Source organism: Neophocaena asiaeorientalis, unplaced genomic scaffold, assembly GCF_003031525.2.
Source record: "Neophocaena asiaeorientalis asiaeorientalis breed wild unplaced genomic scaffold, Neophocaena_asiaeorientalis_V1.1 scaffold504, whole genome shotgun sequence".
NCBI lineage: Eukaryota > Metazoa > Chordata > Mammalia > Artiodactyla > Phocoenidae > Neophocaena > Neophocaena asiaeorientalis.
In genome coordinates, this window is record NW_020174438.1 from 2904332 (window position 1) to 2931157 (window position 26826).

General features: G+C 46.8%; 1 protein-coding gene across 1 annotated transcript in view; it reads left to right on the top strand.

Moving 5' to 3' along the window:
- DKK3 (dickkopf Wnt signaling pathway inhibitor 3) overlaps positions 1–26826 on the top strand; it is a 47256-nt gene continuing 20430 nt past the window's right edge. The window contains exons 1-3 of the mRNA XM_024756958.1: positions 1–216; positions 6423–6560; positions 9680–9763. Of these exons, the coding sequence (XP_024612726.1) occupies positions 4–216; positions 6423–6560; positions 9680–9763 (435 nt within the window). The 5' untranslated portion in view covers positions 1–3. The remainder of the gene's footprint in view (positions 217–6422; positions 6561–9679; positions 9764–26826) is intronic.

Sequence of the window (26826 nt, forward strand, 5' to 3'; positions counted from 1 at the left end):
GAGATGCGATGGCTGGAGGGCACCCTGCTGTGCCTGCTGCTGGCGGCGGCGGTCCCCACGGCCCCCGCGCCAGCTCCGACAGTGACCCCGGCTTCGTTCGAGCCCGGCCCGGCTCTCAGCTACCCGCAGGAGGAGGCCACTCTCAACGAAATGTTCCGCGAGGTTGAGGAACTGATGGAGGACACGCAGCACAAACTGCGCAGCGCGGTGGAGGAGGTGGGTGCGCCCGAAGGGCCCGCGCTCCGGGGAAGCGCGAGGCTGGCGACAGCGGGGGCTGGGGAAGCAGTGGTACGAGCGCTGGCCAGGGTCCTCAGGTCCGCTAAAGGGCTGGGCAGGGCGGGCAGCAGATTCCGAGTTATCTGAAGGCAGCTCGGGGTGATCCCAACTCCCGCGTCGTTCTGCCTTCCTGCCAAAAGCTCTGGATCTGAGTCTGTCCAGCCAGAGACTCCGGCCTGACCTGCCCATGGGCAGCGGGGGTCACCACCTGCCTGCAGGCTGCCGGCCATCACCTTGCAATTATCTTCAGGTGTGCAGCTGGCCTCATCCTGTTCTCAGCGGAGGCTTGCAAGGCCCCTGGTATTCCAGCGCTGTGGTTTTGCTGAGGAAGCTCCAGGCATCTCAAGTCCCAGCTTGTCTGGGCTTTGAGCTTGTGCCATCTTCCCGAGAGACAGTTAGGGTGCCATGTGGGGACAAAGAGCCCTGAGCTTTGCTGGTAATCTGTCTGGGCTTCCCCAGTGCCATGTGGGGCAGAGAAGGAAACTGGGAGTCCTAAATCCCAGCAGTGTCAGTTGTCAGAGGGTGGTGGGTGAGAGGAGGAGAAGCCGTGTGAAGGGCAACCTCCCACCCCACCCCAAGAGTGCTTTGGAGTCAGTCCTGGGCTCAGGGCCCTCTTCTGCCATTCACTAGCAGGTGGCGTTGGGCAGATCCCTTAACATCCTGTATCTCAGTGTCCCGTGAGAATTAAATCCACGATATGTGTAGCACCTGGCATATAATAGCTATGCAATATATAGCAGCTGTTAGTTATCAGATACCAGATATCTTGAGAAAACTTTGCTTGGCTTCTTCCTTCCATTGCCTCCCAGGTCCAAACACTATGGATGGCATCCTCTATGGTGGGCATGTAAGCATCGCCAGGGTTGCCTGGGCAGGAGGTGCAGCTGGCCCACCTCTCCCAGCCAGGGGGCCCTGCTGCCTAGGGTGGGTAGGCATGGCCCCTCTTGGGCCTGCCTCTGCTGCAGCATGTCTTTGGAGAGAAGCCAGCCATACAATGAAGGAGTCAGTGAGAGACCAGATGTGTAGGCTGGAAGGTCAGGTGCCTCCACATCCCTGCTTCTCTGCACTGCATTTGGACAAAGTCTCCAAAGCTGGCTCTGGTCTACCAGGAGAGGTGGCTTTCTCCTCCCACCCCTGTGTGGTTTGGGTTAGTTCCCCTTCCTGCCCACAACAGTCAGCCTGGTGGACCCTGGACACTGGTGAAGGGGACGCTGGATTGGGAGGCGGTTGCATGGGCAGCTGTATCTGAACATCCACTGGACAGGCCAGATTCTAAAACCTGTGGCCTTCCTGTTTCCTGAGAAAGCGAAAGAATCATGACATGGAACAATGAAAGGCGCCGAAGCATCAGAGGCCCCAGTGTCTTTTCACTCTGCACCTTCAAATTGAACTGAGCTCACAATCCTTCTGGTTCCAGAGCAGGTCATTTGCTTCCCTCCTGCCCACGGATTCCCACTGAGCCTGACCAGGTCACCTGCGTGTTTTCATTCAGTGTGAACTTGCCCATGCAGCGTGGTCCTCTGCCGGCAGCCCCTGGTGAGGGGGGATGAGGGAGCGGCAGGGCCCCTTCAGTCTCTTCATTGATGAGAGCAGTTTGCGGCCAGCGGGACACTGGTGGTGCTGACTCTGAGGGAGCTGGCCACGTTGCCTCTGCCTGGGCCCCAGCCTTCCTCCTCCAGACACGGCTCTGCCTGACTTCTGCAGTTTGCCACCAGGGGAGACATGGGCTGGCACCTCCACCCCACTCAGTGGGAACCAACCTTCCTTCTCTCATCCCAGCTCTGCCATTTAGGAGTGATGGGATCCAGGCTCTGAAATGGAGGAAATGTCCATTTCCCCTCGGGGGTAATGGGGAGAATTAAATGAGAGGATATAAGTAAAGCAAGTTTTCTGGTCGTCTAAAATGGGTTAAGTAGGGACTTCCCTGGTAGTCCGGTGGTTAGGACTTGGTGCTTTCACTGCCGTGGCCCGTAGGCCCGTGGCCCAGGGTTCTGTCCCCGGTCGAGGAACTAAGGTCCCGTGAGCTGCGCAGCACAGCCAAAAAATAAAATAAAATAAAAATGAGGTTAAGTAAAATTGATGCAATATAAGTTGCCCCCTCTTGTGGTTGTCAGCACTATGGGAAATTGTTGGTTCTCAATAAATAATGGCTCTCATTATCATCATATTAATAACAGTAGTAGGAGTGATAACAAAAGAACCACAAGTGTCTGATATATGATAGATTCGCAATAGATTATGGCTGTTAGTATTAAGTTTTTAAAAGAGACTGCCAGAAAGCCTCTTATATCTCGTAAACATAAGATAGTTGCTGTTTACTTACTGTCCCAGAGAAGAGCCAAAAAGGACCCGAGGCCAGATGCATTAATTGTTTACATAGTTTACGTAGTTGCATCAGGAATCTGCTTTCAAGTAACTCCCTGACATTTAAAATATTCCAGCTGACTCAAGCTGCTGAATTCTCTTAAGGGAAAAAGGTTAACTCTGCTTGTAGGATCGTTATTGAGGGGAAGCAAATCTTCCAATGGTTCAGTCTGGGCTGTTCCTGTTTTCCTGTTTAATTATTCTGTATGTTACTGATAAAAGTATTGTGAGGATAAAACCATTCCCCGCCCCTCCATTGCCACATCTGTAACTGGCATATTTTAGAATGTTCTTACCACCTCACCTATTCCTAGGAGGAATCCCAATACCAAGCCTGAATTTCTCTCTCCAGTTTTTCTTACTCTGCTCCTTTAACAGACACGCAGATTCAACCAGTTGTAGGTGCCATTTTAAACAATATTCACATTCTGCCTCTGTGAAACAAGTCCTGTTGCTTCAGGCTTGAGTTTCTCTTGCTAGTGGCAGTAATAGTTGTGGTTGAAATTTCCACTGTAAACTGTACTTTTAGCTTGTGGTGCCATGAAAGAGCTTTAGCTCATTCTGTTGAAATAACCACTGGTTGAGGGGGAGAAGGTTTTATATAAAGACTATCTGTTCAGCCCAGACAGAGCAAATTCTAAATTTGGTAACTTGTCAATTATTTGCAAGCCAAACTGGAGGATTACCATTCCTATAGAAATTTTAAAAGCATTAAAACATTCTATTCTCCTTCCAGATTTAGTCCCTCTAGTATCTCCAGACTCCTATTCTTTCCCAGCTGTATCCTTTCTATCACTAAACATCTCAGGATCTCTCACTTAAATTTAAGAAGCCTTTTTCTTAGTCTTAAATCTCCTGTCTTAGCTTCATCCATTTCTACTCCATTTTATTAGCAAACCCTTGGAACACATGTTATTTACTACCTGCCCTTTTACTACCTGCCCTTTCCACTCCTACCCAGACATCCCCCGGCAAACTAGCTTCTTCTAAAACTGCTTTCTTAGACGACTACGTTATGCAAGTATTACACCTTTGCAGGGTGACAGATGCTGTATTGTACCAGGCGCTCAGATTTCACGATCCTTAATCGTTACATCTGCTCAACAAAGTAGAATCATCCCCATTTTACAAACAAGAAAGCTGAGGTTTAGAGATATTTGGTATCTTGCCCCCAGGTCACGTGGCTGCTTTGTGGCCGAGCTGGGACTTGCCCCTGCCCACCATCACCTGACTCCAGAACCCGGGCACTTTCTACTGTGCTGCCTTCTGACGATGCTGCGGGCAACTTCTTGCCTAATCTAGTGGCCAGCTCTCAGTGGCTTGGTCCTTCTAGATTTATTTGGAGCCTTTACCACCTAGAAGGCCCCTCCCCAGATAAAACTTCTGACTCTCAGCCTGCTTGTAGCTAGTCCTCTGACTCCGTTTTTTTTCTTCTCTGGACTCTCTGTATTATCTCCCAACTAGTCTTCAGAACTTGCTGCAGCTCCCCATTGCTTGGGAGTATCTCAGAATCATCTGGGAAGCTCATTGATATGTGGGGTCCCCCCTCCAGAAATTCTAATTCGGCAGGTCTGGAAGGGATCCAGATATGTATATATTTTTTTAAAGTTTGGACATGACTCTGAGGTGCCTCTCGGTTGAGAACCAGGCTAACATTGCCTGCATTAGAACTGCCCCTGGACTCACCTGTCAATTTGTCTCTACTTCATTATCCATTATTTTATCCATTTAGGGTCCAGCGTGGACCCTCTGCCCTAGCCCATGACACACCATTCTCATCCAGGCTGCCAGTTTCGCCTCCTCTATGCTCCTCTCTATCCAAATCGTATCTGTTCTGTGAGACCAACCCACTCATGCCTCCTCTTCCACCTGGAAGCCTTTTTCTCTCTTCTTTGAACCCCTGACTCGCTTCTACAGACTGTCATAATCATCCTCAAACTGCCTTGTGTGGGGCTCTCCTATCTCCCCAGCAAAAGTATAAGCAGAATCACATACCAGGAAAGGCACATAATTTGGAGTCAGACTGACCCGAGTTCTAATCCGGGTTTTGCCACTTACTAAGAATGTGATAACCTTAGGCAGATTCCTTCCCTTTTTCAACCTCATTCTTTTCATCTGCAAAATGAGGGTAATAACACTTCCTCTTAATGGTTGCTGTGAATATTTAAGGAGATATGGAAGGAGCTGGTGCAATGGCTCAGACATAGCTGATGCCCAAGCATGGAGGTGATGATGATGACGACTGTGATGGTGATGACGGAGCCAGTGACCAGGGTTCAGACATGTGAGGAGTTGTCTCAGGGTCAGACACAGCGGTTGCTGACCAAGTCCTTGGTTGGTTATCCGGTCCTTTATGCTGACCAGACTTTCTTCACACTTCTGGTGCAGTGTCTTTGTGCTACCTTGAGACATGGGAATTCCTTCCCCATGTATACCCAGGTCAGCAAATCTGGATGGGAGAGAAAGGAAAAGAGGGGGCCTCACGTAGTATGTAAGGGAATGGAGGACAGTGATTTTAAAAATAGAATCTTTTTTGAGGATTCCTTTAAAGGAATAAGAATAGCCCAGAGTCAAAGATTGCACTGTTGGAAAATTGCCAAGCACCAGCTACAACTTCTCTCTGTGTCTCTCATTTTAAATTCCTAGAGAGAGTGTCGGGTTGGCTCAGTTAGTCGATGACATGACCTCTGTTTGAGTCCAATCAGCTGTGACTGGTCACACTGTCACCTGCCCACTCATCAGGACCGGGGCTGGAATTGAGTACAGATTTAAGTTGACTGACATGTCTGGTATAGATGTCATGGAAGCTCATGATTTGTGGACAGTGGCCTGAGAAATGTGGCATCAGAAAAGGACACTTGTGCAAGAAGAGCCAGGAGGAGGGTGCACCCCGGGAGCTAGTCACCTGACCCTCTACAGGGGTCCCTCTTGTACTCAGGGGGTGGGTGGGGAAGAGACATAGCTGTGGCGCCACCTGCAGTGGGGAAGGGGCTGTCCTAGGTTGGGTCCCCACCCCAACCTGGCCCTGCAACAAGGATTTAGGAGCAAATAATTCATTTGTGATGTGATCCCAGAAACACGAGGAGGAAGTGGGAAAGTGAGATGGAAAAGAAGAGAGGCAATAAAGGCTGTGCTGATGAGCAGGTTACTGCTAGGGACAACTAGGGCTCAATCCCCCTGGGGTCCTTGGAGAGAGACCGTCCCACTGAGGGGAGAGGGCACTGGGGTACTTAGCCCGTAGCCTGTCCTTCACTGGTTAAGGGTTGTCCCTGGAGTGCTCACTCCCTAACCCGTGGGGCCTGTGCGGACTGAGCACACTTCTGCAGCCAGAGAATGCTCTCGAAGAGAGACAGAGGTGGTTGTTGGCACATAAGGGAACAAATGCGGGTGACCTCCCGATTAGGCCACGCGGAGATGGGCGTGGCACCAAGAGCATCTATACAGGGGTCAAGACTGTTCAACAGAGGCATCCTCAAATCCCGACTCTGCCCTCCACTGAGAGACTTGGGAAGTTATCTAGTCTTCCTGAGCCTCGGTTGCCCCACTTGTAAAGTGGGGCCATTAACATCCACCTCACAGGGAGGTTGTGAGATGTAAGGCAATGATATACGTAGACATTTAGAACAACGTCTTGTTCTACTGGGTACTCAATTACTGGTACCTACTATCAGCACCACTGTGATTGCAGAGGAGGAAAAGAGAAGTGGTTCTTTTTTTCTAATGGACTCTGATTTGTATCAAGAGAAAACAATATTGCTCATTAAATCCATTGGTTTAATTAGATGGAGGCAGAAGAGGCTGCTGCTAAAACGTCATCAGAAGTGAACCTGGCACGCTTACCTCCCAGCTATCACAATGAGACCAACACGGAAACCAAGGTTGGAAATAACACCGTCCACGTCCACCGAGAAATTCACAAGGTAAGGGTGGTCGTAGCCAGCACTTCCTCCTTTCCTCGTCGCCTGGTCCCATCAGAGGCCTAAGGTCTTGTTTACATGTTTGATATACAAGCCAAAAAATACAAATGAGGATAGTAAAATACATGTTAAAAACCATAGGGAGTGAGGGAGCTATTTAAAGGGGGAAAGATATGTATCAAAAACATAAATTGCTTTTGTATTTAAGCAGCAAATTTAACTCTACTCTTCCCGCCAGTCCAATTGCAAAGGAATGTTCAGGGATTTTTATCGTTTGTCTCAAAGGAAGCAAACAAGTGTTTAGAGAGATACTTTCCTAGTATCGAATTTGAGGAATTTATTTCACAGGTTTTTTTTTTTTTTTTTGCGGTACGCGGGCCTCTCACTGTTGTGGCCTCTCCCGCTGTGGAGCACAGGCTCCAGATGTGCAGGCTCAGCGGCCATGGCTCACGGGCCCAGCCGCTCTGTGGCACGTGGGATCTTCCCGGACCGGAGCACGAACCCGTGTCCCCTGCATCGGCAGGCGGACTCTCAACCACTGCGCCACCAGGGAAGCCCTATTTCACAGGTTTTTATCCGTGTTTCAGTACTGAGTTGAAATAGAGTTCATGCTGTAGTAAATAGATCTTCACCATTTCCTTAGGAGGACTGCAAATGTGATAATACTCAGCCTGCAGAAGAAAAAGCCTCTATTGCCAGGAGATGAAATATTCTTTTGTTTGCTGGTTATCCATTCAAAATTCTACAGCAGAGTGTTTCCTAACCTACCACACATCTTAAGTGTCTCTTGGTCCAATATCTTGCACGAAGAGCAAGCAGGTTTGTTCTCAATCTGACTCGAGGAAGAAAATGTTGCAAACCTAGAGGAATGTGGCATTAGCTTGCCGCTAGTGTGAGATGTCTCCCATATGAGTTTGGCAGGACTTTGGGAGCAAACCACTTGGCCTGTGTTCTCTTGAAGACAGTCTGGTGTGCAGATGTTCAGGGTCATTGTTAGAGGCTGTAGAGTTGACCTTCTGTTGTGAGCATCAAGGAGCTTGACCTCTGATCTCATCTCAATGCCTACATGCGAGGCCATGACGGCTCTCACAAAAGAGACCTGCTTTTGTTCAAGTGCCCAGGTAATGGGTTGAAACAATAGCACTTCTGTGCTATAGAGGATAAAGGGGTCCATTTTCATGGGCCATTGCCTTGACTATAAAGTAGCCTCTGTGTGGCTCTTCTGCTACATACTGATGGCCCAGCTCCAGAGTGTACCCCCCGCATAAATAAATGAGCCACCTGCGAAGCAGAATCCTTTCGCATTGCTTGTCTGAAGACTGGAGAATGTTTCCAAAAGTGATTGTTTTATTCTTGTCAAAACCAATACTAAGTCATCCTTTCTGAGAATAATCAGCCAGTAGTTTCAGCTGCTTCTTATATTTTCTCCTTGTAGATATCAGAATACCCAAACGTGAGTCCTACCAGTAACTAGTGTGATGTTGAAAAACTTACTTCATGACCCTCACTAACTGTGTTTAGCAAATAGGGATATCAACATCTACACTACGGTATTTTGGGGGTCCAAGAACTTAAAGGATGTGAGAGTCACTGTAAACTATGAAGTGCTATCCAGCAGCAGATTCTTCTTCTTGTTGTTCTTACAGTAAAGTTACGGTATCCGCACTGTGTAGTAGTTCTCGAGCGGGTTCCATGGAGCTCCTGTCCTGTGTGGTGCTTTATAAAAGAAGGGCTCAGTGGTGAAACATGTTTGGAAAACATTGTACATATTTCTCTTCCTAGAGATACAAAAATGCACCTTAGTATAATAAAGGCTCTGAGAAGTCCTGCAACCTATACATATAGGACTGTACAATTTAAAAAAATATAACGTTGGTTAATCCTGTAAAAATCTGGCATAAAGGAGGAAGACATCATCTCTTTGCCAGAGAGAGGAATTATTTAGATAAAAATAAAGTATGTTGATGAAGACATGATCCTTATCTCCTCAGAACTGGAATTAGAACTAGAATTTGATCCACTATTGTACATTAGCCTAAGAGTTTCCACTTTGTTTTGGCTGCAGACGCCTGTGACATTAGAGCTGGCAGGAACTTTAAAGATGACCTAGAAATGAGAAAACTGTGAATCAGAGAATAGAAATGATTTGTTCCAGGTTACATACTAGACGGTCATTGGTGTCTGAGGCAGGGCTCAAAGAACACAGGTCTCCTAGCTCCTGGGCTTCTTTCTGTCTTTTTATCACCAACACAGAGGTTTGACGTGGCCTTGGATCAGGTGGGAGTAGCCTGGGTTCCACGTCAGGTTTCTGAGGCTCAGCTTTGAGGTGCCTGCTCCTGTTCACAGAAGGCAGGCAACGGATAGAGAAATACAGGGCCAGGCCTCCCATAGTACTTAAGCACTTTTTTGATGAAACAAAACAGTTCCCCAGAATCAGGAAGTGGGGCAGCTGTAGCTAAAACCTGCTTCTTTCAATACCCAGACCTGTAGTTGAAAAGAAAGCTGACACTGAGTTTCAAGTAAATGAGCCCCAAGAATGATAAAAATAGCTAGCGCTGAATATTTGCGAGGTGACGGGCTGTGTGCTTTACATAGACCTCCTCGGCCCCATGCTGTAGGCTCTGTTACATCTCTTATCGCTGCACCATCTGACGCTGCTGGTGGAGCTCAGAAAGAAAGGGGGACAGGACTCCCCTGGTGGTCCAGTGGTAAAGAATCTGCCTTCCAATGCAGGGGACGCGGGTTCGATCCCTGATTGGGGAGCTAAGATCCCACATGCTGCTGGGCAACTAAGCCTGCGTGCTGCAAACTACAGAGCCCACGCGTGCCACAACTAGAGAGAAAACCCACACCCCACAACTAGAGAGAAGCCCGCGTGCCGTAACGAAAGATCCCACATGCTGCAACTAAGACCCGAGGCAGCCAAAAAAATAAAGAAAATTTAAAAAATAAATATAAAAAAAATAAAATGCATTTAAGAAGAGGGGAGGGAGTGGGCATTCTGTCTACTTTGACAGGTGCTTCTGCTTCAGAAAATAGAAAACAGTAAAACAAAAAAACAGCCTGTGGGATTTGTCCAGAATTCCTCCTATTTCACATTCACTGTACTTGTTCTCCTATAGATCACCAACAACCAGACTGGACAGATGGTCTTTTCAGAGACGGTCATTACGTCAATGGGCGATGAAGAAGGCAAAAGGAGCCACGTGAGTGGTCATCTTCCCCGTGCTCACACCCGAGGCACACACTCCTTTGCTGAGCCTGCCAAAGCTGGCCCAGACTTCAGAGTGGCTGCAGGAGGGAGCTGGCTCCCCTGCACCTCTCCTGTTTTCGTTTCTGCAAAGATTCCCCAATGCCTACATTTTTGGCCAGACAGCCGCAGTCTGGTAACAGGCTCTGCCTCCATATGCACTTTGCCTCAGAAATGGCAGGACACATTCAGTTCGGTTGTCATTTGCATGGCTGAGGCTCAGCCTTGGAAGGGGAACACTGAAGTATCGGGTGCATTGGTCAGGGTCCCAAGACCTGGTGCATCCGACCTGAAATTACCCTAGAACCTTTGGCATGACCCACATCATTTATGATCCCAGCCCCGGTCTGGCAGTTTGAGAGCAAGAAAACCTTAAGTGGAACCCAGTGGCCCATTGGAAAGGTGTCCCCCTGCTCCAGGCTTCTCGCTGGGCCCCTTGTGATTGCACCCGCTACTCAGTGGCCTGTTGCTCAGTCCAAAGGTGGGCTGCTTTTTAGAGAATTATAGATTCTGAACATTGAGAGAGACATCATTTCACAGAAGAGAGGCCTGGCATAGGTTGGGGGATGACCCAGGCCGAGTCACTGGTGTCCAGACTCCTAGATGAGAGGTGACTCAGCTGTACCTTATCTTCGCAAAGAGGTGGCTGGTTTCAGATGCAGAGGCCTGGTGAGGAGAGATCAAGGCAACTGCCATGTGACATGGTGCCTGCTCTATGGGGCCTGCGAGGGCCAGCCTCTCTGTGCCCGGGCACGTTATGCAAACTTCCCACTGCACGTTCTTCTCTGAGGTGTAGAACGCATCCCCAGTCTTCTGAGGGGATCCAGGATATTCCCTCACCCCTTGTGGCCTTATCACAGGAAAAGAAGCAGTGTACCCGTAATTGTTAGGTGGTGTTGCTGTGGTTGGTAGTCGATGGTCCTTTTTTTTTAATATTTATTTACTCATTTATTTTTATTGAAGTATAGTTGATTTACAATGTTGTGTTAGTTTCTGTTGTACAGCAACGTGATTCAGTTATACGTATGCATATATATATTCTTTTTCATATTCTTTTCATTATGGTTTATTATAGGATATTGAATGTAGTTCCCTGTTCTATATAGTAGGACCTTGTTGTTTATCTATTTTATATATATTAGTTTGTATCTGCTAACCCCAAACTCCTAATTTATTCCTCTCCCAACCCTTTTCCCCCTTGGTAACCATAAGTTCGCTTTCTATGTCTGTGAGTGTGTTTCGTAAATAGGTTCGTTTGTGTCATATTTTAGATTCCACGTGTAAGTGATATTATATAGTATTTGTCTTTCTCTTTATCACTTAGTGTGATAATCTCTAGTTGCATCTATGTTGCTGCAAATGACATTATTTAATTCTTTTTTTATGGCTGAGTAGTATTCCGTTATGTACATGTACCACACCTTCTTTATCCATTTATCTGTCAGTGGACATTTAGGTTGCTTCCATGTCCTGGTTATTGTAAATAATGCTGCTATGAACACTGAGGTGCATGCATCTTTTTGAATTATAGTTTTCTCCAGATATATGCCCAGGAGTGGGATTGCTGGGTCATATGGTAGTTCTATTTTTAGTTTTTTAAGGAACCTCTATACTGTTCTCCATAGTGGCTGTACCAATTTACATTCTCACCAACAGTGTAAGAAGGTCCCCTTTTCTCCACACCCTCTCCAGCATTTGTTATTTGTAGACTTTTTAATGATGGCCATCCTGACTGATGTGAGGTGGTACCTCATTGTAGTTTTGACTTGCATTTCTCTAATAATTAGCAATGCTGAGCATCTTTTCATGTACCTCTTGGCCATCTGTATGTCTTCTTTGGAGACATAGGTCTTCTATTTAGGTCTTCTGCGCATTTTTAAATTGAGTTGTTTGTTTTTTTGTTATTGAGTTATATGAGCTGTTTGTATATTTTGGAAGTTAAGCCCTTGTTGGTTGAATCTTTTGCAGATATTTTCTCCCAGTCTGTAGGTTGTCTTTTCATTTTGTGTATGGTTTCCTTTGCTGTGCAAAAGCTTATGAGTTTGATTAGGTCCCATTTGTTTATTTTTGCTTTTATTTCTATTTCCTTGGGAGACTGACCTAAGAAAACATTAGTACGATTTATGTCAGAGAATGTTTTGCCTATGTTCTCTTCTAGGAGTTTTATGGTGTCATGTCTTATATTTAAGTCTTTAAGCCATTTCGAGTTTATTTTTGTGTATGGTGAGAGGGTGTGTTCTAACTTCATTGATTTACATGAGGCTCTCCAACTTTCCCAACACCACTTGCTGAAGAGACTGTCTTTTCTCCATTGTATATTCTTGCCTCCTTTGTTGAAGATTAATTGACCATAGGTGTATGGATTTATTTCTGGGCTCTCTATTCCATTCCATTGATCCATATGTCTGTTATTGTGCCAATACCATGCTGTTTTGATTAGTGTAGCTTTGTAGTATTGTCTGAAGTCTGAGAGGGTTATGCCTCCAGCTTTGTTCTTTTTCCTCAGGATTGCTTTGGCAATTCTGGGTCTTTTATGGTTTCATATAAATTTTAGGATTATTTGTTCTAGTTCTGTGAAAAATGTCATGGGTAATTTGATAGGGATTGCATTAAATCTGTAGATTGCTTTGGGTAGTATGGCCATTTTAACAATATTAATTCTTCCAATCCAAGAGCATGGGATAGCTTTCTATTTCTTTGAACCATCTTTAATTTCCTTTATCAGTGTTTTATAGTTCTCAGCATATAAGTCTTTCACCTCCTTGGTCAGGTTTATTCCTAAGTAATTTATTTTTTTGATGCAATTTTAAAAGGGTCTGTTTTTTTTACTTTCTCTTTCTGATATTTCATTGTTAGTGTAAAGAAATGCAACCGATTTCTGTATGTTAATCTTGTATTCTGCTATCTTGCTGAATTCGTTTATCAGTTCTAGTTTTGTGTGGAGTCTTTAGGGTTTTCAATATATAGAATCGTGATCTGCATAAAATGACAGTTTTACCTCTTCCCTTCCAATTTGGATATCTTTTATTTCTTTTTCTCATCTGATTGCTATGGCTGGCTAGGACTTCCAATACTATGTTGAATAGAAGAGATAAGAGTGGGCATCCTTGTCTTGTTCCAGATTTTAGCAGGAAGACTTTCAGCTTTTCACCGTTAAGTATTATATTGGCTGTGGGTTTGTCATGAATAGCGTTTGTAATGTTGAGATATGTTCCCTCTATGCCCACTTTAGTAAGAGTTTTTATTATGAATGGACATTGAATTTTGTCAAATGCCTTTTCTGCATCTATTGAGATGATCATGCAGTTTTGTCTTTTCTTTTGTTTATGTGGTGCTGATTTGTGTATGTTGAACCATCCTTGTGAGCTTAGGATGAATCCACATGGTCACGGTCTATGATCTTTTTTATGTGTTGTTTGATTCGGTTTGCTAATATTTTGTTGAGAATTTTTGCATCTATATTCATCAAAGATATTGGCCCCAGGCTTCCCTGGTGGCGCAGTGGTTGAGAGTCGGCCTGCCGATGCAGGGGACACGGGTTCGTGCCCGGGTCCGGGAGGATCCCACATGCCGCGGAGCAGCTGGGCCCGTGAGCCATGGCTGCTGAGCCTGCGCATCCGGATTCTGTGCGTTCGGAGCCCGTGCTCCGCAATGGGAGAGGCCACAACAGTGAGAGGCCCGCGTACTGCAAAAAAAAAGATATTGGCCTGTGATTTTCTTTTTTGGTGGCGTCTTTGTCTGGTTTTGGTATCAGGGTGATGGTGGCCTCATAGAATGTCTTTGGGAGTGTTCCCTCCTGTTCAGTTTTTTGGAACAGTTTGAGAAAGATTGGTAGAAATTCTTTTCTGTATATTGGGTAGAATTCGCCTGTGAAGCCACCTGGTCTGGGACTTTTGTTCGTAGGAAGTTTTTAAATTACAGATTCTATTTCATCTCTAGTGATTGGTCTATTCAAATTATCTATTTCTCGATTCAATTTTGGTGGGCTGTATGCTTCTAGAAACTTGTCCATTGCTTCTAGATTGTCGAATTTGTTGGCATATAACTGTTCATAGTATTCTCTTATGGCTTTTTGTATTTCTGTGGCATTGGTTGTTATGTCTCCTCTTTCATTTCTTATTTTGTTTATTTGGGTCCTCTCTTTTTTCTTCTTAGTGAGCCTGGCCAGAGGTTTGTCGATTTTGTTTACCCTTTCAAAGAACCAGCTCTTGGTTTTATTGATTTTTTTTCTATTGTTTTTTTAATCTCTATTTTATTTATTTCCTCTCTGGTTTTTATTATTTCCTTCCCTCTGCTGACTGGATGGGTTCTTTTTGCTTGTTTTGGCACAGTGCTCAGACATTTACTGCAGGCTGGGGGAGTCCAGTCAGCTTTGGGTGGTGGTGAGACCCCCCCATTCAAGGGACCTGGGAGCTGATGGAGGGCAAGCCATTTGGTGAAATGAAGAGAGACTTAGTGGCAGAGGCTGGAAGCATGAGTTTGTCACATATAAACTAGGTCACCTCATTTCCCTCATCTTTAAATAAGGCAATGATTTTCACCATTTCTCCCGACTCTGAAAGTACAGAAGCCTGTGAAACAAAGATAGGATTGACTAAGGTCAGGAGGGAGGAGAGACCAGCTTTTGAAGGTGGGGAGAGAGAGAAGAAAAAAACCAGAAAAATAGAAAAAATTCCAGACAGACAGATGGTACCAAGAGGGGAAAAGCTTTAGAATGTTCCAGATTTAAGTCTCTGTGAAAGGGCAGGGGAAGCACAACTCTTAGGGCTGTGGACTACAAAAAGAAAGCTTTTGTGTTCAAGAAAAAAAAGGTATATGATTGCATGATAGTATAGTTTTGCTCTGGAGAGCTTCCCAGAGCCCAGAGGGCAACAGCACTGCTATGAGCACCTCTGTACCTGCTGGAGGCCCAGGTGCACGTCCCATGCTCCCCGCTCTGCCCTCCGAGTGAGACAGCTGTGTCAGGCTTTGAGCCCTGTGGCGGGGAGAACCAAGGCTCTGAGAGTGGTGGGTGACTGAGAGACCACACCTCAAAGATGCCAAGAGCGTGCGCGGCTCAGGGAGCAGCTGCCTGCACTTGTGTGCTGCAGCCTCTGAGTTTGTGGCAGTTTTCCTGAGTCTGCACGGCCTGTGTGTCCATGTTCCAGGCTCAGCTGGGAGGCCCAGAATCCCCATGCCTGCAGATGTAGGTTCATACGTTGATCATGAACCCCTGTGTACGATGGTCCTGAGAATGCAGGAGAGTGACAGGGAGAGACACATCCAAGAAATCCAGAAGGTAGAGCCTCACTGAGTTTTTCCAGATTCCTGCTCAGGCCCTTGGAATTTAACTCAGCAAGTTTCTCTATGAGAATGAGCTCCAATTTGATTGGCTAGAAGGGTGACCTGGGGCATCTGATGCTTGACCAGCCAGTGCCTGGTGAATCCCATGGGTCTTTAGAGAACAGCCTGGAGACTTTGCAAGGCACTTGTGAAAGGGAGGTCATGTGGCAGGAGCGGTGGTGTGTTACCTCACTACAGAGCCTTGCTTGTTGTCAAACGCCTTGCCAGCAGTCAGAGAAGCAAGGTCTGGTTTCAGATGCCCACAGAATCCTTTCATTCGAATCCTCTTTGGTTCCTGGGTTACCATTGTCCCAGCACAACTGAGCTGGGACTCAAGCATAAAGAGATGTAGAGCTCCTTTTTCTGAGTGGGAAGCCGTAAAGACTCGATTGCCTTCAAAGGCATGAGAACAACCGAACGTCACCACCACTGTCCCATTCCACAGTTTGGCAATTTAATGATTTTTACAGTTGGCTCTGGAAAATGCGTTATGTGCCAATGAGACATTCTCTTAAATGGAAAAGGGAGGCTTACCACTCAAAAGGACAACAATCATATGCTGTTCCAACCTTAAGCTACTATAAACAGGAGCTAAATTTTCAGGATTTAAAACTCCCAGATGAATTCAATTAAAAATATTCGCCTAGCACCCCATATTTTCCTTTCTTCACGTGCTGGGGTGTGCATTCATATGTATGGTAACCCAAGGAGGCCCACGGAAAGTCACAGACAGTAATACTATAGGCCCGTCTAGAAAACCTAACACAGTACGTGCAAGGTATGGGTCTGTTTTTGCTCTCACATGCGAAAGGGGAAAAGGACATGATGTCTTATTTCACCTGAGCGCACCGGCGATGGTGATGCGGTCTGACGTCTTTCTGTGAGGCTTTTGTGTGGAGCCCTCCGCCTCTCCCCTTCATGGGCCACTGGGTGGGCTGACCGGTGCTGTGCTACTTTCGCGCAAGGGGTTAGGAGGAGAGTGGCTTGTTGGAAGCTAGAGAGCAGACAGGCCATTATGCACACATGCAAGGCTTTTGTTTATAACCATGTCCCCAAATATGAAGGATCTGGCCCAATTAGCCAAGGCACCATTTTGAAGGGACGCGTCCTCTCATTAAAATACAGCTCAAAGCGACAGAGCTTAGCACGTTGTGCATTTGTTGTCTTTTCTGTTTTTACATTAGAATGTGATATAAAAGAGCAGGTCTGTTTGTTTCTCCAGCCGAACATACCTTATTTGAACCTACAGGTTCAATCACATACAACCAACTCCAAGATATTGCCGGAGACTTCTGAGGGCCTAGGTAGACAAATTTCACTACCCACATCACCCAGATAGTCGTGATTTGAGTAACCCCGTGACTTCCTTGTCCAAGAGAATGGTCAGGGCAGACAGCGGACTGTGGATGATGACAGTGGAATTCTCCACCAGGGTGAACTCAGTGTCTCCTCTGCTGCGAGGATGCTTTGTGTTATTTGTGTCCAAGTCTGGGGGAAGAGGGATGGTAAGCTGTGGCTGAACTTCTCCAAGATTTGTTTGTTTGTTTTGCACTGAACAGCAAGCATCCTGTTACTTCAAAGCCCAGAGAGACCCAGTAAGAGAATGGGCAGAGAAAGCGTGTTGAATGGCCTCTTCCCCTGTTGGTCCTCGGGTTCTCCTTGTCCCCAGCTTGTTCACTCATCACAGAGTAAATGCAGGTGGGGTGTCAGCTTTGTCTGCTCCTTCTGCCCTGATTTCTGAGGCTGGAGTCACCCTTGTCAATTTCATGGACTTGCAGAGGGCACCATGCTGAGGAGCACTGGGGTTTAGTTTAACAGAAGTGCGTTGGTGGACGGCGTGGGTTCCTTAGAGAACGTCAGTCAGTTCCCAAAGGCCCAGCCTCCTGGAGAGTCCTGCGGGCAGGGGTGTGTGGCCAAGTCCCAGAAAATGCAGACCTTCCCTGTCGGTCAGTCTGGGGGCAGAATGAGGCCTGAACAAGATGTGAGGCCCACCTGGGTTCAAAGCTGTCCTGACCCTCACAAGCTCTCTGTGATTCAGTTTCTTTCTTTATCCAGTGAAGCTAATAATCCCCAGTTCACAGAATTGGGTGAGAGTCTTGTAAGGCAAGGTTTATAAAAGCTCTTTGTATAAGGCTTATTATTATTGACAGGTAATTAACACTGGGTTCTAACTGGCTTCTCCCCTGGTTCCCATCAACCTACTGCAAAAAAAGAGTGGAATTTCCCTGGAAGCTGAGGCTGTGTTTCAGGACTCCAGGGGCCTCTTCCCACTGATGTTTGTGGCCTTGGGCTAAGTTCTCTAGAGCTCTGCCTCGCCCTCTTGAGTAATGCATTTTGCTAGAAACTCTGTGTTCCCTGCCTCAAGCCTGACTCACCCTGTACTTCTTGTCCTCACGAGTCATAAGTGTCTGGTTTGGGTGTTGGGGATACAAATAGAAGGAAGGATGGGCCTAATGAATGATAAGAAGCATAGGTGATGGTCAGGTGCTGACAAGTTCCAGGATGGGGCCAGGTTGGCAGGACGTATCTTGGTTTCTATAGAAAACAACATACTTGTGGTTCTAAGAGTGATTGGCAGAGTCTCGTGTGAAGGTACAGTTCCACAGTCCTATAACCAGACACTTGGGTCCATTTGTGTTTCTAGATTTATATTTTGCATTGGTTTTGTAATTTCTGGCCAGGTATAAGGCCCTCATGCCTTAATCCAGTAGGAAAACATTATAGGAAAAATTGAAGAGCTCTGGATCATTCTGAGAAGTGGGTAAGCAATCCCAAATAAATAAAGTTGTTGTGGGTGAGCAGTTTTTAAGGAGTAGGAGGTGTTGTTGTTTTTTTTTTGAGCTATAACCTGGCTATATTAAATTGTACTCTCCTCAACCTAAATCTCCTTCAAGAAGGAATTCGTGATTCCACATGCAAAATCAAAATACTGTGAAGTTGATAAACCAGTTTCATACAGGTTTCATATAAGTTGGTATGAAAGGATGTCTTCAATAAAATGTCAAGTGAATAAAAAGCAATTGTAAAGCAGTATATTTACTATGTATTTAAGATATACTTTATATATAGAGCTTATAAAATATCTCATTTTTAGAAAAAAACAGTATACATTAAAAAGCTTGGCAAAATGTACACAAAGTCATTACTAGTAGATATCTCTGGAAGAATTGAACTTTGCAGAGACTTTTCCTTTGTAGAACTCTATGTTTTGAGTGTTTTAAGAAGAGTGTTTGAACTATTTACAATTTTGCTATAGACATCTATCTATATTTTTGAACAATATTGCCAGTGTTTCTTTGTGTAAAACCCGGAAATTAAATTGCTGTGTCAAAGGGTGTGCCTAGGGGCTTCCCTGGTGGCGCAGTGGTTGAGAGTCCGCCTGCCGATGCAGGGGACGCGGGTTCGTGCTCCGGTCCGGGAGGATCCCACATGCCGCGGAGCGGCTGGGCCCGTGAACCATGGCCGCTGAGCCTGCGCGTCCGGAGCCTGTGCTCCGCAACGGGAGAGGCCGCAACAGTGAGAGGCCCGTGTACTGCAAAAAAAAAAAAAAGGGTGTGCCTATCTAAGATTTTGAAAGATGTTGCCCAATTTTCCTTCCGAAGGTTGTACTATTTTTGCTTCTAGCAGCAATTTCTGAGATAATCTCACCAACCCTCCCTCACCTACAGTGAGTGTTATAGTGGGTGAGCACCTATATTTTCTTTTTGTTTCTATTTCTTTGATTATTAGTAAGGTCAAGGGGAATGGCTGTTTGAGAATTGTAAGTTGTAGCAAACAAGAGAGTGGTCCACAAATTTATCTCATCCCTTCCTCTCTTCTTCAGGGAGAAGGGTCAGTTTCGCATTCCAGGCTGTTCCCAAGGCCAAATACCATCTGGCCCAGTGTGGGACAGATTAGGAAGGTGTGAGGTTCCAGCAGGAACTATCTGTGCGTTCCGTGTCCACCGTGATGGCTGAGGGGCTGCAAGTCACACCGGGGAGTAGGTGATGGTGACATGCAGGCTACTGCTGCCACCCCTGTAAACACAAAAAGGCAGGCACTCCCTCCTTCCTTCTTTGGCCACTTTCACAAACACCCCAAAGCTTAGATGCCCTCTGAGAGGAGAAGCTCTTTAGCGGGATGGGTAAGTCTTGGGCGCAAGGAGAGCTGGCTCAGAGTGCAACTCTACTGCTATTAGCTGTGTGACTGGTGAAATCCCTTAACTGCTCTGAGCCTTAGTTTCCCCACATGTAAAGTGGATTCATCAGAGTGCCTTCCATATAGTGATTCATGAGGATAAAATAAAACAATCCAGGTAATAACATACCAGACAGCGCCTAGAACGCGAGAATAAGCAGTCAGTAAATGTCAGCTCTTTGTTGTTATCATTATTTGATTACCCCCAAACCATGGCTGTCAGAATTCCCCGTGTTAATTATTCAACTCATCCATTTATTTGCACATTCATTGAGCACTTAATGTGTGTCTGGCAGATAAATGTAAAAGATGGTCCCTAACAGCAGAGAGGACCCAGGCTAGCGGTGGAACAGAAAAGTAAACGGGTCATTACAACATGGATTCATACGTGTTTCCTAAGGCAGTGGTGGACAGAGCATGGTGGGAGCATTGTGTGAGAGCTAGATGAGGTAGCCAGGGAAGATTTTGTCAGGAAACAATCCTTCCTGGTTTCTGGAGTTTCCGCACGTTTTATAAGCAGAGGCGCTAATTGCCCTTTGGTTTCAGACTATCTTTTCCAGGATGTTTGTACAGCAAGCAGCCTTGGAAGACAGAGACAGCTCTCCCTCCTTGGCAGAGGGAAGGTTTGCTTGCAGTCCATTATATGAGATTTGGGTGCTCTAAGCTTGACATTCGTCAGCTGTGATGCACACACACTGGATCCACCTGGGTGCCTCCATGTTGCCCCCTGGGACTTGGGGGTGCGGGGAACTGTCACAGACATGAAGCTCATGCTGCTTCTGTGCGGTCAGCAATGAAGCCCTTTGTCTCTGACCCAGGAGTCTGACTTCTCTGCTGGCAGCCGTGAAACTGTGGAAGGCTCACTTGTCCCCTTGCAAGCAAAGTCTCAGACCCTTCACACATTTTGGCAGGCTTCCTGGAAGAGGTGGCAGTTGAGCTGTGTTTTGAACGGTGTCGAGGAATTCTCAGTTGTGAGGAGGAAGGGCATTCCTTGCAGAAGCATTCTTTGTTTACAGCCAAGGAGGCTGGTGGAACTGGAACATGTGTGAGGAACACTACATAGTTTAGAATGCCAGAGGTGGAGGTGTGCTTGGGGGAGTAGCAGATGAGGCTGGGGAGAGGCAGGAATTAGATCAGGAAGGGTTTCGAGAGCCCAGCCAAGGAGTTGGAAATACATGCTGAGTTAGGAATATACCCTGCCTCGGTATAGTATAGGGAGGCTCCACGCAATCCCCGGGATAAAGAGCCAGGAAGACGTGGTTTGGATGGCAGAGATGTTGGTGGGGACGGGATTTTGCTTAATCCTGCTGAAACTTGAGACCGAGTCGTCTGTGCCCTGCAAAAAGCCTGGCTTCAGGGCTTGGAGTCTGGAAACTTGGAGTCTTAGAAGTGGAACACGCTGCTTTTGCTTGGTGCCAGTAGGCAGGTCAAATAAACAACAGTGATTGAACTTGAAATCTCATTAGGCTGACGCTGCAGGACAAGCCTATTTCTGTGGCTTCTGAGTAGCCCAAGCATGTCAGGGGCTGAAGAGCTCCCTGTGCAGGTGGGTGGCTGTCCCTGGCTATTAGGGCCTGGGGATCTTTCTAGACCAGCCTGGGACTTTTTCAGGCTGACTGTAAGATCTGAAGCTCTTCCTGTCCTTGATCTTTGGCATAGTTCTGAAAAACTCACAGAGCTTGTGAGTCCATATCATTTTATTTTTATTTATGTTTTTTATTTATTTTTTTTGCGGTACGCGGGCCTCTCACTGTCGTGGCCTCTCCCGCTGCGGAGCACAGGCTCCGGACGCGCAGGCTCAGCGGCCATGGCTCATGGGCCCAGCCGCTCCGCGGCATGTGGGATCTTCCCAGACCGGGGCACAAACCCGTGTCCCCTGCATCGGCAGGTGGACTCTCAACCACTGCGCCACCAGGGAATCCCGTCATTTTATTTTTAAAATAACATCAAGGACCACAACATTCCCTTGTTTGGTCACTGAGACTCAGAAAGTGATCAGATTAGCCATCCTCTCTACAAAGCCACCGGTTTCTCCTTTTCAGGGTAAATCCTGGTAAGCGATCAGACCAGCTCATCAGTGCTGTGATGTCATCCAGTACTCAGTAATAATTAATGATCATAATGACAATAATAGTAATAGACGATGATGAACGTAAGAGCTGCCATTGATGGGGCCCCTGCTGTGTGCCAGGCACTGTGCTTGGGATCTGGCCAGCTTCCCTTCACATAATAAACACAACAACCATGCAGGGCACATACGCTCTTGATCCCATTTTATAGATGAAGTAACTGAGGCTCAGAGCAGTTAAACAGCAGAGCTAGGTGGAAAGCCAGTACTAAGAGAAAAAAACAAATTACTTAGGTCTTATCCATTGCCAAACCTTTAAAACCCATGTTCTTAATGGAACATTTTAAAACTTGTGGTAAAAAATAAATAACACACAATTTACCATCCTAACCATTTTTATGCATATAGTTCAGTAGGAAGTGTATTCACATTGTTGTGTGGCCGGTCTCCGGAACTCTTTTCATCTTGCAGAACTAAGACACGGTACGCATTAAATGATAACTCCCCGCTCCTCCCTCCCCCTGGCAACCAACCTTCTACTCTCTGTCTCTATGAATCTGACTGTTCTACATACTTCATATGAATGGAATCCTACTGTATTTGTCCTCTTGTGATTGGCTTATTTCACTTAGCATAATGTCCTCAAGGTTCATTCATATTGTAGCATGTGTCAGAACTTCCTTCTTTTTTGCTGAACAGTATTCCATTGTGTGTATATTTTCATTCGTCTGTCAGTAGACACTTGGGTTGCTTCCACCTCTTGGCTGTTGTGAATCCTACTGCAGTGAACATGGGTGTACAAATCTCTCTTTGAATCCCTGATCTCGATTCTTTGGGGTATATACCCAGAATGGAATTGCTGGATCATATTGTAATTCTGTTTTTAATTTTCGGAGGCACTGCCATACTCTTACATGGCAGCTACGCCATTGTACATTCCCACCAGTGGGGCGTGAGATGGGGATGTTTTGCTCCCTCTTGGTTTCCGTGACTGTAGGCACTAGGGAACCCAAGGGCCCAATGTAAGCTGAAGGGCTGTACAAAAATCCCTGGGCTCTGCTGCCCTAGGTCAAGGCAGTGCCTTCCCAACACTGGTCCCACCAGTAGCCTCTGCAGTATGGCAGCCATCGTCTCAGGGGGTGTCTTTGAGGGGCACCTGACACCACTAACCAGAGGTGTAAGTAAACGCTAACTCATGCCCCTCTCTAGCCAACATGCTGAAAACTTCCCCCTGTCCCCGGCTGGGTGTAGGCAGGCTCAGGCTGCATCCTTGGAAATTCATTTCTAGGATCCAAAGATGTGGTTTTCCTGATCGTTAGGAATCTCCTGCCCATCCACACCCTCCTTGGTGAGATCCCGCACCGTGTCTCCTGAAAGAATCCCTGAGGCTTCGGGGAGCTCCCACTTTCCCTCGGGGCACTGCAGACTCCTGGGGGCTCTGGCGGGGGCTCAGGCCTCCAGGGAGAGGGTTTTGTGGTGGTCGGGAGGGTTTCCTGGGAGGAGGACCAGAGGACAGGGGCTCTGGGGTCAGAGGCAGAGCCGGTGGAAGGGAACTGGGTCAGGATGAAGGTTTGGGATGCAGAGGAATGTATAATGCTCTCAGGGAATTCGCAGTATACCCCAAACCTGGTGAGCTGAGCTGGTCTCCCAAATCAGGCAGGAATGTCTTCTCTCGGTCCTATGTCCAGCAGACTGTAGGAAAAATGATGGATGAGGATTGAGTCATCTAAACGTTTGCCCAGATCTCACCGCTCTGTCTAGACCCACTGTCAGTTTCACTTTTCACCTCCACCCCCTGGAAGAGAAAGAATAAACAAGACATGTGGGTACATTTTATGGGAACACAGAGCAGTGGGATTTGGAGTCTGAAGTGCCACGGGTTGGGATCCCTGCTCCCTGGGCAGCTTCCCCTACTGCTCTGAGCACTGGTTCCTGCCGCATGAGAGGAGGAGTTAGTGACTGCCCTAAGGGTGTTTCAGAAGGAAGAGACAATGTATGGAAAGCGTCTGGCACTTCGTAGATGTTCAATACTAATAGATTCTCCTTCCTGAGCTAATTTCCTGGGCCTCTAGGAGCAGTGATTTACCAAATATGAGGGTGATACATTAGTACATGTATTTATTTTGTTGTAAGTTTGCTGTCCCTTGAAACCCAGTAACTGAGAAACTTTCTCAGGTGATACTGGCTAAGGTGCTAGACCAAACGGATGAAAAAGCTGTTGTGTGAAGACAGGCCTTGTGCCAAAGGTAAGTAAAGCAAGATTTCACTGAGTTACAGAATTATAAATGGCAGGATTCACAGGGTCCTTTGAGTTCCTGTAGACCAGGGTTGAAAACATGGGGCACATACACTGCCATCCTCCCCACTGCCACACCCATAGCAAACACGACTAATCAATAGCAGTTATTTCCTAATGAGCCCAGATGGAGCTTCAGAACTTGAGATAACACAGCACTTCAAGCAGCCATTGATAATGGAGTCTCCTGTTGGGGAAGCAGGGCCTTGGTGTCGCCGTTTTTGTGATATCTAGTAAGATTAGTAACCGGGGAGATGGTCTGCCTAATGCTGAGAAGATGGTGATGACTGCTGGGGAAGGGGCTTCTCAGGTTCAGGGAGCAGCCATCCGAAGTTGATGAAGTGGTGGCCAGGAGAGTATCTAGAAGACTGTGAGCCCTGGGAAGGCAGGGGCTTTGTCCTGTTTACTTCTGTATCAACACGGGATTGGCGCTTAGTAGTTGAATGAACAAATTTAACAGATGAAAGCTGTATGACCAAGGAGTAAGCTGGGGACTATAAACAGAAGCAGCAGGCCTTGAAGATAAGACCCAGCAAAGAGCTAAAAATACGTAGATGAGTTTTATTTGCTTGAAAAAACGGTCCTCTTTGTGTTTTTCTTGCCTTCATTCGTTCATCTACATTATTGAGCACCTACTGTTTGCTGGGCTGTACACCAGGTATCTTTGTTACACCTTTTATTTTCTAATTTTTATAAACAGAGAAGTAGGTTTTTTTTTTTGGCTGCGTTGGGTCTTTGTTGCGGTACACGGGCTCAGTAGTTGTGGCACACAGGCCCTAGAGTGTGCGGGCTTCAGTAGTTGCAGTGCATGGGCTCAGTAGTTGTGGCATGTGGGCTCTAGGGCACACGGGCTTCAGTAGTTGCAGCACGTGGGCTCAGCAGTTGTGGCTTGCGGACTTTAGAGCGCAGGCTCAGTAGTCGTGAAGCACAGGTTTAGTTGCTCCATGGCATGTGGGATCTTCCCGGACCAGGGATCAAGCCCGCAGCCCCTGCATTGGCAGGTGGATTCTTAACCACTGCGCCACCAGGGATGTCCCCGAAGTAGGTATTATTTTACAGATGAGGACACTGGAGTTTAGAGAAGTTAAATTCCCAAAGCCATTGTAGATGGTTGAATGGTAAAATGGGTTCCTATTCCTCTGAAACCAGATATAAACTGGCCTTTTCCATAAAAAGCTTTATATTTCTGATAGAAAAAGTCATGGAAGTTTGCAGCCATAATTTGAGGTGGTTTTGAAGAAGTTATTGCGAACCTTCCACCACCTGGTTCCACTCCTGTCATTTATACCAAGAGTCATTGAATACCCCCCACCAAATGTTCAAAATGGAGAATCAGAATCATAAAGGGACCACTGCATGGCCATAAACACAGGGCTCTTTCCCTCCCAAGAATGGCAGAGCCCCTTGGGGGTCACTGGGAGAGGCTATCAGGGTTAGGAAACTGTGGAATCTCTCACCTGATTTCTTCTGCTCTCACCACTGGTTGGGTACGAGACCCGTGCCCCTGAAGGGGAACGTTCTAAACCACCGAGGAGGAGCATTTTAAGTGGGTGGCAGGCACCTGTATCTGAAGTTTGGCCACTGACACATTTCAGTGATGTGATGTGGAAAATACAGCCACAGTCTGAATTTTCCACAGTCTCATAATTCATGGCCTCCCAGAAGAGGAAGCAGGTACAAAAAGCAGAGAGAGCCCACTGCCTGGTGAGTAGCAGTCAGGGTGGAAAAACATCTTGCCTCGCAGACTGAGGAGGCCTGCTCCCCAGGCCAGTGGGTCCTTGGTGCCTCAAAGTGGCCAGGGGCCAACAGACTCCATCCCTCTCAGGCCCTGCAAGAAGCAGGCCTTACGGTCAGCCTCCCACCCCCCTCCCAGTAGCCTTTTGCTTTTCCCATTGCTTTGGGGTCCTGTTTTTTCCCCATAATGTCTGCAGGGACCTCCTTCTCCAGGGAGAGCACACGCCCTGCAGAAAGGCTAAATCCAAGTCATGCTCGGTGCCTGCCCTGGCGGAGCCGTTCCCTTCCCTGATAGCTTTGCTAGGATTTGGAGGGGGAGAGAAAGGGAAGAGAACTAATATTCATTGAGCATCTACTATGTGCCAGGTACTGTGGACCATTTCATAGAAGTGATTTTCCTTAACTCTAACCAAACCCACCTAGAACGGGGGTACCAGCCCTGCTTTAAAGATGAGGAAGCACAGAGCGACTTGCCAAGGTTGTGCAGCTAGTAAGTGGCAGAGTTAGGATCTGGAAATGGGTCTGTCTTACTCCAAAGCCTAGCCTTCTTCTACCATACACTACTTTACAAAAGGGGCAGATGGGAAGGTGACTAATAGTAACTGAAGGTCTGGTCCAGGCCATGATATGTGGACACACATATCGCTGTTAATCTTCCTAGCAACATAATTGGTTTGGGTTTGTCATTCCCATTTTTCAGATGAGGAAACTGTAGCCCAGTGATGTTAAATGACTTACCCAGCAAGGAGTGTTGAGAAGAAAGTGGACCTGGGGGCTCACCGTAGGGGTAGTGTGTCCCTTTTATAGCCCGTGGTCGGGGTCTCGGCTTGGAGAGGCTGGAGCAGACCTGCTGATGGGGGTGGATTCCTCGGCACCGGCACCTCGGCAGGCAGCGCTGGGGCCATCATGATGATGGGTGGCTCCAGGGTGTCTGGGGCAGAAAACCTAGGTGTGCCCAGACCAGTCTCCCTAGACCACGGCCCACGGCCTCCCCCTTAGAGCTGTAGCTTTCTGTGTCCCCTGCCATCGCATGAAGATGAAGCAAAATAAGATGAGGCCACTTGTGAGCAGAACGAGGTCAGAGCATGTGTTTTTCGGCTTTTTCCAAGCTCATTAGCACAAATGGTTCAACTTGGAAGGTTTAACAATTCCACAAGCCCCTTTTTCAGTCCTCACTGTGGTGAACTTTGTGGGGATTGTTGCGGGGAGGGAAAGCATAATTGCCGACAGCAGGAAAGAGGCCGGGACCAAGGGCTTTAGAAACCCATTTGAGGCCCAGGGGGGATGCCAGGATGTTTTCCCTTCCAATGGCCTAGCAGTTGCCTGGGGAAGTGACTTTTTCTGCATGGGGGGGACAACTTTGTTTCTGTTTTCTGTTACTTTACATTTTCTTCATTTTTTTTTTTTTTTTTTTTTTTAAAAA